The following is a 20159-nucleotide window of genomic DNA, read 5'->3' on the forward strand; positions in this document are numbered from 1 at the left end:
GGAGGAAAGAGGAGGTTTTGGGCCCTGTGATGTCTAAAGTTGTCAGAGGTATTCTAACTTTATACTTAAGCAGTACATAGAGTACCTAATTAGCTTTGTAAGTACATATTAAAGTATTGCTACTATTCTACAAAAAGGTCTTATTACCGAATCATTCTCAAAGGAATACTTGATGAGGTGAAGAAATTATGTATAGAACCCTAAATGACAGCACCTTTTCAGGTATACTTATAAAAATGTGCCAGAAAAGAAGAGTAGTATAGATGATATAATCCAATTAATTTGTATATTGTATGTACTTACGTATTTGTGTAATATAAACTTTTACACGAGGATAACCCAGAATGTTAAAAAGTAAGGGCAACTTTTTAACGTTCTGGGTCATTCTTGTTAAACTTCTGCAGTCGTAAACAGTGACTAAATGCTGTAATAAACCGGCTCTTGGCGTGAAAGGACCGAGACGATAAATTTTCACACGCCTCAATCTTGAAGTTGCAAAGAGGCTACCAACTTAATACAAAAGAAATGAAAATATCGAATAAAATTACCAGCCACTTGTTGAAGACTAAGTGTTTGATGTTTTAGTACTTGGTACTTTGTCTTTTTATGATATTCCAGATTATAAAATAAAGAAATCTTTAGAAAGAAAAGAAAACCTATAAATTTCTTACAATATTTTTTCAGAAATAACCGCAGTAAGATCGGCAGTTGATTCATAAATATCAATACGTAATCATAAACTTCTGGTTTTGAACACATAAAAAGTTTATATTCTTCACCTTTTATCATGCGGGCGTAGTCTCGTAACACCGTAAATATTAATATTCTAAATCGTATTAAATACATCATAAATTTTGCCGCTACATTGTTCTACGAATAATTTGTTATGGATATATTATTGGGGGCTTAAATATAACAAACATTATATTGAAATGTCGGGTCACATACATTATGATACACTAAAAGCGGCAACTAATTGTTTTCAATTTAGTGTTAATAATATAAATAAATAAATGCTTTTTCCTGGTATGTGCAATTACTAAACTGTTATATTAGATAAAGGTTTTTAGCCAAGAGCCAATAAACGTAGACATTATTTGTTCCTTTAAATATTTCATATAATCATGTTTATAGTTTGATTGACCATGTTATTATAATCCAATTAAATAGAAAACATGCCAAACTCGCAATAGAGCGGATTAAGTGATAGGATAAAGAAATAAAATATGATAGAAACTTCTTAGATCGTTTGATCACGAGCAAAGGTTGGATGAAAGCACATTTACTTTAAATTACAAGGCTTCAGAAGGGAAAGGCCGAGATGAGCATGCCTTGATCAAATTGCAGACATCCTTACAAAAGATCAGATAGAGAATATTTCCGACTAGCTTGCATGAAGAGGATTAATATGAATTAAGCGAAAGAAGTATGCAAGGTTCGTGACAAGTGAAAAAATAAAGTCTTTGCATAACCCCTCAAGAAATTTACATTATTTTTTTTAACGTAACGTATGTATAAAATGAAACATTTTTTGAGACGAGAACTGTACGGAACCAATAAGAAGAGATGTATCAAATGCACGATACAGACTATATATCACAAAATCAAGTGCCTCTTTTGATGATTTAAAGCGCGTGGGCGGATTTCTGCGGCGTCCGTTCTATGGTCAATTTCTGAAAGTACCTACGTAAATGTGAATACAACCTTTAAAATTTTGATTGAAAGAGTTGTTAAAGTTAATATAAATGAGTTAGTAGATAAATAAAATGAAAACTGTATTTCATTTTTACTATAATAATTATAGATGTAAGCATACTTAAGTACATATCGAAAGCTTGTGATTAGATAGGGTGAACATGATTACAGAATAAGCAAGCCTCAAAGTGAGTTGTAAAATTGGATAATACTATAGGTATTGTCCCGTTTATGTTATTGTGTTACCATGCATAAATTTACATGTGGTAAAAATATAGACGTTATTAAACATCCAAGCCGAATTACGGGAGAGATGCTCTGCTCTCGCATTTGCTAATAGCGTACCCTTTCTTGACAGGGAATCAAAGTACTTTAGTACCTTGAGTTCTTGTGTCGTCCTCTATTTTAAAACACAAAATATTTAGAAGAAAAAATTTACCATGATCAGCATAATCAGCGGGGCATGGCACGTGCGTTGACGTTTTTTTAGCGCGATAAACTATCGCTGTCCCGTGTCACGTCACAATAAAAAACGAAACAGCGATAGTTAACGGCGCGACAAAATGCCGTCGCGCGTGCTATGCTAGCCCCGCTGACCGGGGATAGGACCCGACAACTAGTACACAACTACTGCGCTAAACAGGACGCCTAGCCAGGAATCTAGATAATCATATTCAGATTTCCGTGAGGAGAACTAGTCTCTAGTTTATAATAACATTATTGCAATCTTGCAATGGCAACACTGCGGAACGGCTTAGTCCCGATTCTCCTACAAGCCGGAACACTAGTTTCGTCATCACAAACTTTCAGCAATCCAAGTTCGTCAATCTGAATATTTTAATACTAAACTTCACTGCACGAAAGTTCAAAGTGGGTGGCAAAGTCTCTTCGGACGTGTAACATACCTACGTGTAAATAAGTACAACAAGCAAGGCATATCATCTATTCTCTTGTAAATTGTTACCCTTTACTAACAGAAACAGTAAGAAACGTGCCAATGACACATTCTTAGACAAATTATGACAAATTCAAGTTTACGTAAAAGTTACTCTAAAGCTAATAAATTAGCTAAGATTATATAATATATTAGGTATTTATATGACCGTCGATGTGAATACTAGTCTGTGTTTAAACTATTAAATCCGAATAATATAGGATAGAATTTCAATTAGATTTATATCGTATAAAACTAATTATAAGGGTTTGGCCACATTGTTAGCAGACAGAATAAAATCAATGTTTTATATCAATAAATAAAAAGAAGTAAGTAGTAAGTATTACCTTAACCAAAAACTAATATAAAACACTACAGCCCTAAAGTTTTTTGATACAATTTAAGTTTAGCTTTCATTTGCAAATCATTTGACAAAGTATCACACTGCTCCTTGCAGTATTGCAATTTTTCTTTAATAATAATTAAATTGAAAATGCACCTTTACAGAGCATTCTCAAGCAAACCTCCCAGTGGTTAGTTTAGACTTTTAAAGCCTCCACGAACTTTCCAGGCACGTATTCACCGCATTTTCTTTGAACAAAATGTAAAAAGAAACATTTAGTTGAAGCCTAAGTAAAGTCTGATAAACTACCTTTGAGCTTGGACATTGACAACGTATTTCTTTTTATTTACTTATTATTTATTTTATTTATTCGGGATAATTATCACTTTCAAAGTATCAAAAAAATGTATGATCCGTATTGGATAAAGATACTAACTTTATTTTTATCACTTTTGAATAATATTATAGCGTTTAATTTCGATTGCTCTTTGTCCCTTTTTACCAGAATGCATCACAAGGAGGGTTTTGTGTTTCGAATTATTAACATATTATCGTTCTATATCACTCTGTTGAAGTAACAACAATTACCTTAATTTCAAATATATCTTCTTTTTAACGATGAGCTAGAATCATCTCACTATATGCAATAATTTACAGATTAACACATTATTGTTAACTTGTTAGTAAGGACATTTTTGTGAAGAGCAAATAAACGTCTACTATTATTATTATATCTTTATATTTTATTTATCATTAAACCTTCCAGCCAGTCAAAGATAAACTTCGACTTGACCCATTAGCTGTGTCTACCCCTTCAATAAAATTCATTCTTGTCAGTGTAGCTTCAACTGTTAATATATATGTATTTCTACAATAACTCAAGATGCCACAGCAAAGAATTTTGATCAGAATGGAAAAATACGAGTGTTCAAAAGCTAATAATTATTTCGGCTTTACGATAAACAATCGCTTTTTATGTAATCCGATCAACGTTCCTGAAACAATTTTTTCAACATACTTTTAACAAGAAACGTTTCGTACCGTTTTCGGAGAACAAAATATAATGATGTTAATGCGATTATGAAGAACAGTGGCACGTGCAAATATTCATTTATTTTAGTGTTTATATGTCCATGAGATGTTTTGACAGACATATTTTAAAGCCCTGTGGTTTTCAGCAAAAAGACTCAGACATGAGAATCAGTTTTTAAAATCTTTCACTATGACGAAATAAATTAATTTCTTATAAGTCGTTGTTAAATATGTAAAGTCAGAGTCCTTAACTCATAAGAGGCCGGGCTCACCAATAAAACTTATAGGTATAATACTACTAGCTGACCCGCGCAACTTCGTTTGCGTGTATCCCGCTACTTCGACAAATACAGTCAACGCACCAACACATATTGGATACTAATTTTCAATTCACACTAACTTCTCTTTCCCTTAACCGCGTTTAAAATATTAAAATGTTTTTTGGTTTCTGTGACTCTTTATAGGGACGCTGCCCCCGCCGCCGCGGCCGGCCCGTACCGTGCCGCAATACTAATATCGTGATATCTCCTAAACTATATATCTAAATAACACACTGTAAACTGCAAAAATAATCTAAATTAAATGCTCGTGATGATGAACTTACTTATTTTGATAAGGATATATGTATTATTGGTTATATCACCAGTTAAACATAACCCAACGAATTAAATGTTTTTTTAATACAGAAAAGTAGTTTTTGTGACTTAAATAAAAAAGCTGGATATATGTCATCGCGGACTTTTTTGTAGAACTAATACAGACCAATGTTTTTGCTATACATTGTTCTTACTTGTATCCAACGGTATAAGCGGCGCACGCACAAATGCAATCTTCAATTAGATTTTTTTTCTGACTTCTTGGACATAAATCGCTATAACTCAGCTAATATAGTTTCAATGTATTTCAATTATATATAAAAACCTGTCGGAGAAAATACTCTTTCTATTAGTGAAAACCGCATCAAAATCCGTTGCGTAGTTTTAAAGTTTTATGCATACGAAGGGACTACAGACAAAATGGGCGACTTTGTTTTATACTATGTAGTGATGATAATGTTATAAATGCTTCACACGCTGTTTACCACTTTTTTCACTTGCACTTTGGAATGGTAGAAAATGACTTCAATAAGGGTTGATATAATCTATAATTCAATTTGAAATGAAGTCGTGAGCCGTCAAATCCTTGCAATCCTAGAGTGGCTTAAATTCAATAAGAAGATCTATTACTTAGCATGACCGCGAGATAGATTTAAAATGATGGAAAACGGATGCTTTCTTAAGAAGACTCAGGATTAGAGCGTGATAATTTCATAAAATATTGAAAGTGAATATTATCTTCATTTCACATAATAATAAAATGTAGATAAATATAGACTACATCTCAGTACGGCAAAAAGGACGTCTGCCTACTTAATAGTAAAAATATAACAGTAGATAATGTTTCAAAATATTTACAATCAAATCAGAATAGTATCAAAGTTAACACAAATATTTCTTATCACTAGTTCACTATCCACTGTTTCGCTATACATATAATCACGTCTATATCCCTTGCAAGATAGACAGAGCCAGCAGTCTTGAAAGACCGACAGGCCACGTTCAGCTGCTTGGCTTAATGATAAAATCGAGATACAAATAGTGACAGGATGTTAGCCCGTCGCCTAAAGGAAGAATCACAAGTTTATAAGCCTATCTCTTAGTCGAATTTTATACCATCCATTGGAAAGAGATGGTTCCCGGCACCCTGCGGTATAGTTGGTATTGGTATATCACTGGCATAGTAGAAATAAAAATTGCCAACAGGGGATTTTGCTTAAGTAACACAAATAAATAGCACGGGTACACACGAATGAGGAAATATATGGTGTCGTGTGGCGAGGGTGGATTGCAACTTCTCTGCTCATCTAATATAAAAGTTCGCGGGCGACGACGGATCTAAGTGAAAAAGTACCGCCGTATGATATCCAAAAAATACAAGTAGAAAATCCTTACCACTATTTTGATGGGTATATTTATATGAAAAGTAAAAAACTTGAAAACATAACTGATATTTTAGATGCTGCGAAAAAGTTTGGCAAAGTTTTTGCTGTCGGTTGCCAAATCGGCTTTGTTCTATAATCAAATAATGATAATAGTAACAGCGTACAATTTAACAAAATATTTGTGTCAACCCAGTATCTGTACCATAATTAGATTACAAAGGGGTCGAATCCCCTGCGGGGCCGCAACCAAAAACCGGATCACACTGACTTTAACAAATGGGGTCATTCGATCGTGGCTGATCACTCAACCAATACACGAGTTAGGGCCGAATCAAACATATACCTAGGTAAGCTGGAATCCTAGTGAAGGCTAGAACTGAAAAGAATAATACAGGTCACAATAAAACGAATACAGTGTCAAAAGATATATTTTATTTCTAAAAATCGAATTTCTAATTTGAACGCCAATTCTTTATAAGTAATACAGAAATACCTGTGTAGAAAGTAACATTATAGCGAATTTGTTGATCATTAAAAAGAGTTGATTATAGTAAGATTAATATTTAGATTAATATAAACATATAAATCAAGTAGAAACGGCTTGTGAACTTTACGCATGACAAACAATTGAACATGAAGAACATGACGGAGCCAAGAGTTGCGAGTCTCAGCCTTAGTTAGCGCTCAGCCGTCCTATCCAAACAAGATACGCTAAGTAAGAGCGTGTGCCGTGTAATTTTACAGAATGTACACATTTTATGTAATCCGTGAGTTCCCCTTTGAACATTAATTTTCAAAAGGAATTAATATTAATTTATGGAACAAATTACGAAAATTGACTAGCACAAATTACAAATACTCGTATATCTATTCTTTTCTGATGATCTTTGATAATTTAATCACCAAAAAATATTTAAATTAAATAGTACAGCTATGACATTGTAACAATTCCATTTATAAATCTTCTTGTCGAGTTCAAATCCCTACCATTTAAGGGCTGCAATACAAGACTCGTATAAAATTTAAATGAGGCAAAATTTAAACAATGTAGGTATGTGTAAAGCGGCAATTAATGTCTTAATGTAAATGTTTAAGAATAATTGTGAAATTGTCGTAGACGATTGATTTACACTATCAATACTATACTAATAATCACGGGTTGAAAGTTAAGCTTTTAAATAAAAAATACATAGAACTATCTACAGTGTTGCCACTTACGAAAACTCGCACCACACAAAGCTCTATCCGTGTGGTCTAGACCTAAACACTGGACTGGACACGTTATTGGAAAACCGTTTTCCGGCTAATATTTTGGGCAAGCGTGCTAACTTGTTTCATTTTGGCTAGCCCACCACAGCTTTGTAACTCTAGTGAAATGAAATTCCTCAATAGGCGCATGCTTATATTTGTTGTTGAGAGATGTTTCTACAATTTTCTTTTTCATTTTGAAAGCAGGCCTAGTACATTTGTTTAACTTTATATAGAAAATATATTTAATTTTTTTTTATACGCAATCGACTACAACTAGAAATGGAAATATCATAATCCCCACGAGGTCGCCGGGAATACCTTGTACGTAGTAAAATGTGATAATGTTGGTTTTCAAATGTAAAAACTTTTCAGCCAATCATAATTAAACTTTAGGCCTAAATAGTATAATTTACCTTACCTTAACAGCCCATTTCACACACTGCAAGACCAAGGCCTTCCCAGAAATTAAGGGATTTTACCCATAGCCGCCACGCTAAGCAGGCGGATTGGTAACCGCAGTATATATTGATCCTGGACTATGTTATCATAATTATGAGCGTAGGAGGCGCTGCTGCTCATCTCCCGCTTAATCCCTCAATCGCTTCTTACGAGAGAAGATATGGGGTGGTGCTTTTCTACTCTACCAGCACCACACGGCCGTATACGTAATTAAAAATGTCAAATTGAAGAAAATGTCAAAAGCGGGGGTGAAATGACAGCTCCCGCCCATGGATTTATCGTAAAATATGATTACGAAAAGAATGTAAACCAGACAGACAAACGGGGTGGGTAACTTATTTTTGCTCTTTTATATTCGTTCACGACGGCGCCATTATTCCACAAACGCACATTTCTCTTTGAGTTTTCCTTAGATTTTGTCAAAACCTTTGCTTTACTTTACTTTTCCATTCGTTCGTCAATCTTGTTGTACGTTACAATATTTGTTTGACAATTCAATCAGCATATAAAAGGAAATAGTCTTTCGAGATAAAAAAAAAACAGATAAGATACCTACAGATAGGTATTTATACTTTATTAAATAACACACGTCTCTAGGGATAGTCAGACCACGTTTAAACATATACACATAGTTATAAAAAATATGAACAATTGGGAAAGGAAATCATGATTCATCTTAATAGGCTTTGTAGACCACTAACGACTGTTCCTGTTATATGCCACTTCATTATAGGTATAGTACGGGCTCCTTTGTCACCGTTAACGAATGTGGTCATTACCGTAGATAAAGCAAAAATCGCACGTCAATGACTCACAGACATAACTAAGTCTATTATTTGTGCGCGGTCGGAATTCGTCGCAATTCCTTAGATGGAGAGTATACACAGAGATTGCGGATAAATATTTTGAAATAAACTTAAAGTACCAACTTCGATTAAAACATATGAAATCAAATCAGGAACTATCTGATGAAAGGTCTAGTATGCTAAACAGACGAGCTTGCTTATAAAGATTTTGAATGTTTATGAAGCAAAAAACAGGCAGGTATCGTGGAAAGTGTACATATGTATGTAGTTCCTGCCTACCCATTTGGAAAATAGATGTACTTAATATATCGATAATTGGATAAGAGATAAGTGGAATTAAATTAAAAAAATATAAGATATACCTTTTTTCATTTTAATCAAGTTCATAACATTGGTTTGAGCAGTTCCTTTTTAGGCTGTAAACTTGCTGAGAAGCTTCTGTGAGTTTTTCAGTTAGTGGCTGCATAACATTTTAAATCTATTTTTTGAACGGACGAAACATGCAATTTTGGTAAACTGATCTTGTATAACATTTAACAACCTGAAACTGAAACGGCAGAAAGCACTTGGACCCTCTCGGAGCCAGAACGCCCTTGTTGTAGACGCAGGCCGATGAATAGGCTCTTTGTCGGAGCTTATTGTCCCGGCTTGAATGGGGCCCCGCCGAGACGGACCTCTTACACTGCGACCATTTTTATTAAAGTTCCAGATAACCCCTTACACTATCCCGGACAACCCTCAGCTTTTACACAAATTTTAATTTCGCTTGGATATTGCGCCACGATCCTGTTGAGATAACCTTTGTATTTGTCGGGTAGAAGACATAGTGAGCGGGCACAACTCGGCAAAGCCAACGTAATCCTGGCTTAGGAAGCCGCTTCGGTCGAACGGGCATGGATACTTTCCTTTCACATTAAACATATATAAGGATAGCGCGCAAGTGTACACAAGACTTTATTTACTGTTTTCACCTTCCACTCGCGACACAAAGGCTTAAGAATAGTTTTCGACGATAAGAGGCAAAAAAGGTCCTACAAGATTTTTCTTATTTCTCAATGGTTTGAAATGAATATTTGATGAAATTGACATTGCAATATTGTTATTCCATAAAGACATACATGATGACTACTTCTTTCGTCTAACTCTATTCATTTTAGTTAATCTAATGAGTTTTGGCACTTGTTAGTAATAAATGTCTGTTGTAATAAATAATTTAATTAACTATAAAAATTTTGGTTTCACTTCCAGCTTCTATAGGAATTTCAAATAAATCAACATGCTGTTTCAAATGGATGATTCTCAATGTTTATTTATTAAATGACAAAATATGTTTCCGTGTAACAGATATCCTAAGAAATTTAATATTCCAATAAAACCTGCAATATCATAATTATATCCTTTAATTTATTTTTGTTCAGCTCGATACTGCAATATTCCCGTTACATTTCCAGCAACAAGTACTTTTAAAAACTCTTAATACTGCTTTGTAGTGAATTTTACTCAATAATCCCGTATTATAGAAGCTTAGAAGCTGCTAACGTCTACACTCGAATATTTTCTAACAATAATGTCAGGTGCAGTAAAATTTATTAACTTAATTTTGTTATTTTATTATATTTGTAGATATCCAAATAAGGCTTATAGTAGAAAATAAACAAAAGAAAAAAAAATATTAGATATATTAAACTATAAAAATTATGCTTTCCATCCTGGTTAATAATAACGAAGAAAAAAAAATGCGAGCTAGCTGTTCTTTCGATGATAAGGATTAAACAGACGAGAAACTATGTGATACCTATGTCACAATAAACGGGCCACTAACTTTAAATTGAAACCAGACAAGCAACTTACTATTCCCTTATATTCAGTAAAATTCACAGACATTTAAACCATTTTCATGTTGGAAACAAAACACATGTTTCACTAAAAAGTTTCAGTAGTTTAATACGATTTCTGCGATTTCATTCACTGGGGAATAAAACTCGAAAAGGTTTGTGTTACCTGGCGGAGACGAAGGCCGGGTGTAATAATACCTAAATCTATGTTGTCTCCATGTAAATTCTGTTTTGTACTATCTATCAGTAAAAACAATTACTTGATGTTTTCAGACGATATCTCATACACTTTTTTTAATTTGAATTATTATTTAAAAATAAAGAACGTTTATTTTTAAAGAAATATGATACTGGACAAATCTTTAAATATAAAATTGTGTATTGGGATACGAACTCAACAATACTATATTTTATAATACAGGAGATCAATTAAATAGTGCCATTATCTCCCCAAGCAATATGACACAGTTAAAATTGAGAAATTAAGTTCGGAATTTGATCTCTCTTAAAAAGTTGTCATAATTTATAAGCGATGTAAGTAATTTGAACAATATCATTAATAATAATACTTTAAGGCTATAAATTCGAAAAATTTAGCTTCACAAATAATGTTTTCCGTGTGCTATCTTGAATTTATAGTGAGTTTCATTTTGGCGCTCAAACCACAAACCCTTTGTTATCAAAAATGTAATTAAGATGATGTAAATTAATGTTATGATATTTATTAATATTTTCACAATGTGGCTGTGTCCGTACCTACATGGATAAAGACAATATAATCTATATACTTATATTAAACCCTTTCGTTACTGAGTGAAAGTCTGACAGAAAAAGCATAGGCCAAATTGCTAGGTATAGCACTCTGAAATGTAGCATGTGGGTTATGTATTATTGATGTGGTCCAGGGAATACATACAGGCATACATAAAGTCACACCTCTTTCCCGAGTCCCGACAGCAGAGACTACATCTTTCCATTTGCCACGATCCCTTTGCCAAGTCTCTCTACATGCAAGCAGGTTCGTTTCGGGTACTCTTGTCCAAGAACTAGTGCACTTAGAAAGAAAGATTTTCCTAAATTTCCATGTGAAACGATATGAAGTTTTTATTATGTATTTTTCTCACGCATTCGGAGCCGTGATGGTACTCTAAGTTTATGTATAAAACAAATAGATAAGAAACAATATCTACGCACCTTAGCCTGAAACGTGATGCCATAATGGAACGCCTCGTCCGGATGCAGAGGTATTCTCGTGTCGTACTCGTCGTTAGGCACCAAGTTGTACTGCTTGGTGGACGGCATTTTCCTACTCCACTTTAGCAGCTTCATTGGCACCCTTTTCCAGGCCCGGTTCTTGAGGACTCGGATGCAACGAGCCTTGTAACTCCGCCTAAACATCGGGACACATTATTGGAGCGACGTCATCCGAATTTCTTTTGCTGCCTGGAACAAGGGAAATCAATTTAAAATTTTTATTATATTTAAAACGATGGGCTTGCCCTGTCCCCATCCAAATCTCAATTCGAACATAACGCTTTTCACAGCAGAACATTTATTTGCTTAGTCTTTTCGAAGCGTAAAGGATAAAGACATGATATAATTATGTTTTTATGTTTTCTATTCTACTGTATGTACGACCACAAAAATAAAATGAAGACTTCTATTTTTGTTTGTGAATACATACCAGCGGGGTAATAGACAATTTTTTTACCTACGTCTTGGGTTTTAACCTGATAGATATAGAAAGAGAGAGAAGTTATAAAGTATACCTGAGATCCGCAATTTATGTTGATACAATTTGGTACAGACTTAGATTACCTAGATAATAAAAGGTTATACCTATTTCTGAAAATTCTTAGAAAGTATTTTGTAAAAGGTACTAAATGCATTTAAATAGATTGAAAGAAGTCGCAAGCCTGGCAATTTATGTATATTCAATTGGTTTTTTTTAACGTGAACAATGCAAAGTTTACATGCCTCCCTTTTTGTATCTTGATTCAAATACTATCTAAGTAAAAATCACGCTGTAAAACTGAAGAAGTTACGTTAAACTAGGCCAATATAAAAAATAAACTACAATGCCTTCAGTTTGCTGTAATAATAAATTGAAAAAGTTTTAACGAGATGCATTCAAAATGCATAATATTCAAAAGGGGAAAACATGAACGTCGTTTAAAAGTTTCCCAAGATCGCGCCTCGCTGTCGACATCTTTCTGAGAATTACAGTAATGACGTACTTGTTATAAGTATCTAAAACAGTATGTAGTAGGTAGTAGGAAGGTATATGATTTTAGTCAAGAACTTTAAATAGTAATTTTATACTTATGATCATCTATTAGTGCACCCCTGGACCACATAAGAAACCTACACACCAAGTTTCAAATCTAAACTCAAAAACTATCTTAATAATCTAAAAAAAATGGCAATCAGTCATGCAGAGTTTTTTTTTTAATAATTTAAGTTCATATTTCTATAAAGTATATTTTTGATAAGTGTTTTTGATTTGTAACATGTAAGAAGCAAAGTATATATTCGACATTAATCTTAAAAAAATCAATATCAATACCGTAGTCGTGACATAAAAAAGAAAATAAGTGATAAGTCTTCCCTTTTGTTTCCAATGAGATATGTCGCGTCAAACGATCTCTATTGAGGTCAACGATGTAGAGACGGCAGCGGACCAATCTACGTTCATTAACTGTTAGGCTGGGTGCACATGAAGTGACACATTATAAAACCACGACATTATGATACAAAGTAAGCTTGAGTTAAAAGGTTCAAAGATTCTTCTCTGAGATTGTGTATAGCACTCAATGCTAAAAGATATGGTGAGGGAAAACAACTTAATGGGACTAGTGGGATAGACAGACAACTGTGTAACCATGATCCAACTTGGGTTAAGTTTCCTTACAAAGATTACAGAGATAAAGTGGTTAATCTAACTTTACCTAATCTTAGCTGAGGATGTTACCAAGACTCTCAACAAATGCAAAAGGTAGTTTATTTATTTGTTTGTTGTCCCTTTACGTATTATCTTCTGAACCTATCTTCTTAAATTTTTGCTAATCCTGTATTCAAGCTGGTCAAAGATAAAAGACACGCGTACAAAGTTGCGGGCAACAGCTATTAACTAAAACCATTACAATACTACAACACAGCATACAATAAACTCTCTTACTAATCGGGAAAATATATCCGTTCTCTATGATCCGAGAGCGTTTCTACTCGGGTGGATAATCCAATACAAGTTTCTGTTAAACTTGACTCAAAGTAAATAACGTATAAAGAATCCGATTTTCCGTTATAGGATAGCTGAACGGAATTTACAATACACCGATATCTTTGTTTTCGAAGTTTGATCGAATCTGTGCTCCTTGAGTAAATGTACTGTAAATATAAAATACATGTGGAGCAATGAAACTTAGATGAACAAATTTACTATCACTTTAAGACGCTCGAACGGTAGAGCGCATTGGATAGGCTTTAAGAAATTGAGTGATATAGCAAGTTCGGTAGGGTTCAAATGAATGTTTTCTTCAGAACATGTGTAAAAGGTATTATTTAACATTTTGACATGCTGTCTTAACAAATATTTGACACCAAGCTTTATATCAGAACATTGCCATATATAAAAAATATGCATTCGGTTTAAGGAGGACACTGATGAACCATAAACTGAAGAAATTCAATGCAAGAAGAAGCAGAAAAGGTTTGCGAGGTATAAAAATGTATGCCTTCCCATCTGGGAAAGCAGCGTGATCGTCTAAGTACATAATTATTTAACGAAAACCAAATATGAGGGTTATCTTAAATGAGAAGTGTTTACCGTGCAGTCGTAAAACGTGGTCGGTGAATAGAGAAAGGGTTTGATAGGTGTTTATGGAATGGCCGCAAATGGCGGGCCCTTTACTAAAGATGTAGTTACTTTTAAGATCCCAATAGCTCCCATGACAGTATCGGTAGCTTTTATAACTTGAAGCTTCACGTTCGTTCGTTTGCTAATCCATGACCAAAAATTAGAAGTTAAAATCTCGTTATTTCCCGTCTCGCGGAAAAAATAATCTCAGTGCCTTAAAGAAATTTATAAGAAATTTTCAAATCACTGTCGGTTTGGACTGCGGGTTGATATAACAGCCAATCAGTCAGTCAGTCATCATATACTTCTTCTAGAGGTATTATGCTTGGTGACATAAAAAGACAGTGCCTGGTATTGATTGCTGGAAATGCATGGAATTGTTTTAACGTATTGACTAAGACAAATTGAGAAACCATTCAAAAGTTTAACTTGTAAAGGATAAATATTTTTACGGACTAATCGCTGAAAAACGCCAATGAGACGATGAATAATTATACATTGTAGTATGTAGCCTGTCATTTTACTATTCAATAGGTAATTCATTCACACAGTCACGACCGTATACAGTAGGTATATAGAGCCAACAGTCTTGAAGGACTAAAAGACCCTGTTTAGCCGTATAGATTTATAATGGAATTGAAATTCAAATAGTGACAATTTGCTGGCACATCGCTTTCAAGAGGAATCCCAATTTTATAAGTCTATCCCTTAGTCGCCTTTTACGACATCCATGGAAAAGATTCGTAGTGGTTCTACTCTTAAGTGCCGGAAACCACACGGCACTTATCAAACTTATTTACTAATCAAGCAATCATAAAATGGGTTTGACCACTCTGAATTATTTGAGTGGGGCGGATCACCCACCGCTGTCGGTGACGTTTTGCTGCACTGAATAATCCCTTCCATTATTTAACGTCAATTACATTTCATCTAAAATCCTGCTAAAAGACTATAGGCACAAAGGTTCTGACAATGTCGCTTTTTTTTATTTAATAAAAAGTATGATGATAGATAAAACACGATCGATTAATATAAACAATGTAGAAGCAGCAAGCTTTACTTTATTTACATTTCAAAGTAATTACTTCTATGTGTGTAAGCCATATTTTAATTTTAAAACGAATTTTAGGCGCTCTTTTCGTTTTTAACTTGTTATGATTAAGTTGCGGTAATGGATTTTCAAAACGACCCCCCTTTAAGGGCAGTTTAATTGTTTATATGGTTCTTTTTACAAAAATTAACTAAAAACCCCCATTTTTCTTTGAATCACCCACTTACTTCTGAATATTGCCGGTTCAAGATATTATATGGGTGTTATGAACAAAATACAAAAGAATCACCCAAGTAATGTTATAAAACTTTTCTCATTTATGTTTAAAACAATGGGCATGGCCAGAAATAAACACAAATGCATGTATACAGGACAAATCATACTGATTAACCTTGCCATTCAGTAACTTCAGGTCTTATCTAGTGCACACCCCTGAGTAATACACGTCCCAAAACAAGTCAAAGTGCTCTAAAAAAATTCAATACAATATTTAGCCATTTTACAAACTTTATCTTACAGTGCCGTGTGGTTCCCGGCACCAATTCAGAAAGAATAGGACCACTCCATCTCTTTCCCATGGATGTCGTAAAAAGCGACTGAGGGATAGGCTTACAAACTTGGGATTCTTTTTTTAGGCGATGGGCTAGCAACCTGTCACTGTTTGAATCTCAATCCTATCATTAAGTCTTAAAAATATAAGCTGAAAACATAAATTTAAGCTGAGCAAGCTGAACGTGGCCATTCAGTCTTTTCAAGACCATTGGCTCCGTCTACCCCGCAAGTAATATAGACGTGCTAATATATATGTACGTATCTGTCAGTATAAAACAGTTTGTGATTAAATTTAAAAATGTTGTCGCCCCCGTAGCAGTTCATGCGCGACGCCGTTATTATCGCGCTAAAAAATATCGCTGTCTTAATAAAAAGTGAAACAGCGATAGTCTTTCGCGCGATAAAAACGACGTCACGCGTCCCCTGCTAGAGGGGCAGCGGAAAACGATTTCTAAAAAAGAGTCCAGAGGAAACTCAAATAATCAACGCACGAGGGAACTCGCAAACTTTATTGCAATTTCATTCACCCCTGAAACCGGGAGTATTAAATAAACCTTTGTCAAAAGTTGACATCAGTTAGGCACTTAACTGTTTTTCTTTATTATATTCTGGTAAAAAGGGTTCCTTTTGTGCTTCTATTTGAGATAGCTATGACAATAACCAAGAGCTGTGAAGACTCAACGCATAATATTGCACTTAAAGCTGTAAGAAGTTCGTTAAGTATCTTTAACATGTAATTTTTACATGCTGTATAAATTTTACAGCTGCTACCTGTTCTCGTATCTTTATTTTAGGATTTACGTAAATACATATTTATTGTTTCATAATTAAAACTGTTAGTACATTAAATAGCTGGTATTTTACTACTAATATTTACAAATCGTGTTTATAATAGTATGTATTGTATACATACTTATCTACATGTTGAATAATACCTTTACAAAGATTAAACCAATAAAATGAAGACACTATAAAAGTCGCCACGTCACTTATAATAGATACGTATTATACAATATTTTATTGTAATAGTATTCATGTCAGGCATTACAATGAAGGTCGGCATTATAATAAGTTAGCGATCAAGGCTAAATTGTACTACAGGTTGGTGACCTATTCTAATTATCAATGAAATCATGACTATTATTAAACACTCTGGAATTTACTGAGCCCGTAAAAGTCTTTTCAGAAATTGTTATTAATTAATCGGTTATGCTATATGGATAGGTAGTATCAACAGCGTGGTTTAATAACAATGATAAAAATAACATAACATGTAATCACGTCTATATTCCCTGCGGGGTAGACCGAGCCAAAGGACTGAAAGGCCACAGTTAGCTGTTTGGCTACATGATAGAATTGAGATTCAAATAGTGACAGGTTGCTAGTTATTATAGTTATTTACTTATATATGTGTGATGTATACAAACAATCTATGTATCTGAATAGAATGCGTGAAATAGTACTATTGTGAATATTATCACAATTTCCAACACGCGCGCAATTCGTAAAAAGGTCGAATAAAAAAATAGAAACAAGAATAAAACTCGTTTCGAATGTAACAATTGCGATGGAGAGGACAGTATATGCCTCTTTATTGTTGGACCCCGAGCAAAGTTTTAATGAGACCTGTGTCACCACATAAAACATAATATAACGTTCTAACTATATAGAGTTCCAGTTGTATTTGTCGCGTAATTGCTTTTACTTGTAGCTGGGCAAAACCATAGACAACTTTTTTAATTTGAATTCGATTCTATGCAAAATACTGTCCAAAAGAGAACACAAATAAGTTTCTGAATTATGTGGTCTAAATTCTATAGTGTTAAAGGTTTAAAAAAGCAATTATTTACAAAACACAAAACCATGTTCGATTTATAAACACTATTTTTTTTTCTTTTCACTGTAAATCATCCGACATAAATATTTTTGATTGTAATTAAACTGCTGCCGTAACTTGTTCAACCCTGACATAAAAAAATCGGTTAAGCTGAATTTCGCACATTTTTTCCAATAGAAACTGACATCGAATCCAGTGGATATGCAAAGAGAAAAAAAAAACGCAATCAGTTAGCCCCAGATTTTAACGAACCTACCGTAAGCATGAAAGATTTGTTAGGAATGATTCAATATTTCTGTGTCTTTTTTTTAATAGTAAGTTTCATCGATACTTATTTCTGTGTGGCCAGATTTTAGGAACATTTAATTAACAAATTTATTTTTCAATTCATAACTTAGAAATTATTTATACGTAGTAAGTTGATACTCTAATTAATTTAGCTAAACAAGGATACTCGAGATATGTCTAAATTTCTAAAATATTGTAGTGACATAATTCGCCAAAAATATAATTAGGTATACATATAGAGCCTCTTTCAACCTTTAAATTTTGAACAATTGTCTCATATTTCAGATTTCTCTGCTTTCAATATAGCAAGTGCGTTGCGTTTCTAGTTGTCGGCTCTAAACTGTAGTCGATCGAAATCGAAAATTAAAAAAAAAAACCTCATAAAGTTTCTCAGTTTAATAAACAACAATAGTAATAGGTATATATATAATAGGTAAGATTTTATCTTTCAATACGAATCGCCAAATATGAATGATGACTCATGAATGAGTGAAAGTGCATAGGCACTGCATAGGTCAGGAATCGAGGGCGAGGCATGACTTGCAGGTAGCAACTCTGTTGCAGCTTCAAGAGTGCTTGAAATAGATGCATTGTTAGCCAATAGGTAGGGCGAGGTTGTATTTATTTGCATGCCTGGCGGTTTTAATATTCTTATCACTCATCATTTGTGCGAGGTTTAATGCTTATATGGGGTGTCAAAATAACTGACAACGACAGATTACACTGATTGAGCTAACAACTGTAAAATAGTGAGTAACCATACAGTATAACAACCTTTAAATCTCCGGTAAGCAAAATTTATGTTAATCCCGTTGCGTCACTAAAATTTTTCATACTATAGAGATGACACCGTTGACGTTACCAAATAAAGTCAAATTTGAAGTTAACTGTAACCAAACTATATCCAATGCTATTCTTATAAAGAAGTTAGGTATTTTTTATTAAGTTATATATTTATATAAACCAAGAAAATTTACAACTAGAACTTAGATTAAGGACAAACTTTGTACAAGGGCACTACTTATTTCTAAAATATTTCTTATTTATAAAGAGAGCCAAGCGCTTATTAACTCTGTAAAATTGTCACCTCCACAGAGATTGTGAATAAAGTCGGGTTCTTTGCTCTGTGGTCACTTTCAAAGCTCCTTTATTGGTGTCATTTGTTCCAAGTCCTCAGCTCATCTAAAAATGTCTGGGACATTGTTTTGAAAATATTTTCGCCTAATGCTTTCTATTTGTCATATTGTATAAACGGACCGCATTTTCCGCCCATACCATAATACTTTCGTTATGACTCATAATATTTCCTCTGTAAGATCGGTGTACTCGTATTACTCCTAAAATAAAAGTAATTAATATAAAGTAGAAGTATCTGTAACAAAAGTATGTATATATGTATATATACTTATAATTAATATATATTAAGCATGTTTATATATACTGTTACAGTCTGCGAAAAAATATGATCAAAGGTTGCAGACATTAAGTGAGTGAAAACGTGTAATATTTGAATAGTGATTGTTATTAAATAAAAAATATAAAAGGTACGTGTGTCAAAACATTAAAAACTAGCTTTTGCCTGACGCATGATTTTTTCTGATAATAAAGTTTCTTTTTGTCATATTTAATATCTACTCCTTAAATTATGCGTTTGAAATACCTTAAAAATTTCAATAGTAAGCCAAAGCGTGAAGAGATTTCAATGAAACAAATATACGAAGTCAGTTTCACATCATAATTTTTATGTATAAAGCTTTATTTTATCCATTTTCAGCTGATAAAGTAGTCACATTATGAATGAGTGTCTATTATAATTTAGTCGGTAATAGAAAAACTTTTTCAAAGCCTCGCGGATACCGAGCCACTGAGTATGTTCAAACTTTTGTTTGATTAATTTGTCGACGTCGTCTCAACTCCAGGCCAGGAGCATGCTCAACAAATCTCTTGAAATGCACGCATAGCTTCATATTATGACTAGCGGCTGCTATTTTTACAGAAAATACTTTTTCCAAAATGAAAATTTTTCACTGTGTCCTTCTCAGTACTTCACGTACCTATATGTGGGCGAAATTCTTAATTTCACGATTGTGATAAAATTTTACACACATATATAATAAGGAATCACTAATGAAGTCTGTAATGAACACAGTTTCATTTAAGACTCAATAAGTGATTCATCTCCGAACAACTCCTCCTCCCATGAGAGCTGTAAACCATAAATAATACCATAATAATTACC

General features: G+C 33.6%; 1 protein-coding gene across 2 annotated transcripts in view; it reads right to left on the reverse strand.

Annotated features, from left to right (window-relative positions):
- The window catches only part of LOC106134055 (carboxyl-terminal PDZ ligand of neuronal nitric oxide synthase protein), a 135679-nt gene that overhangs the window by 87117 nt on the left and 28403 nt on the right, over positions 1 to 20159 (reverse strand). For both annotated transcript variants that reach the window (XM_060953781.1, XM_060953780.1), the window contains exon 2: positions 11531 to 11779. In XM_060953781.1, the coding sequence (XP_060809764.1) occupies positions 11531 to 11734 (204 nt within the window). In that variant the 5' untranslated portion in view covers positions 11735 to 11779. The remainder of the gene's footprint in view (positions 1 to 11530; positions 11780 to 20159) is intronic.

This window comes from Amyelois transitella, chromosome Z (assembly GCF_032362555.1).
Source record: "Amyelois transitella isolate CPQ chromosome Z, ilAmyTran1.1, whole genome shotgun sequence".
Classification (NCBI taxonomy): domain Eukaryota; kingdom Metazoa; phylum Arthropoda; class Insecta; order Lepidoptera; family Pyralidae; genus Amyelois; species Amyelois transitella.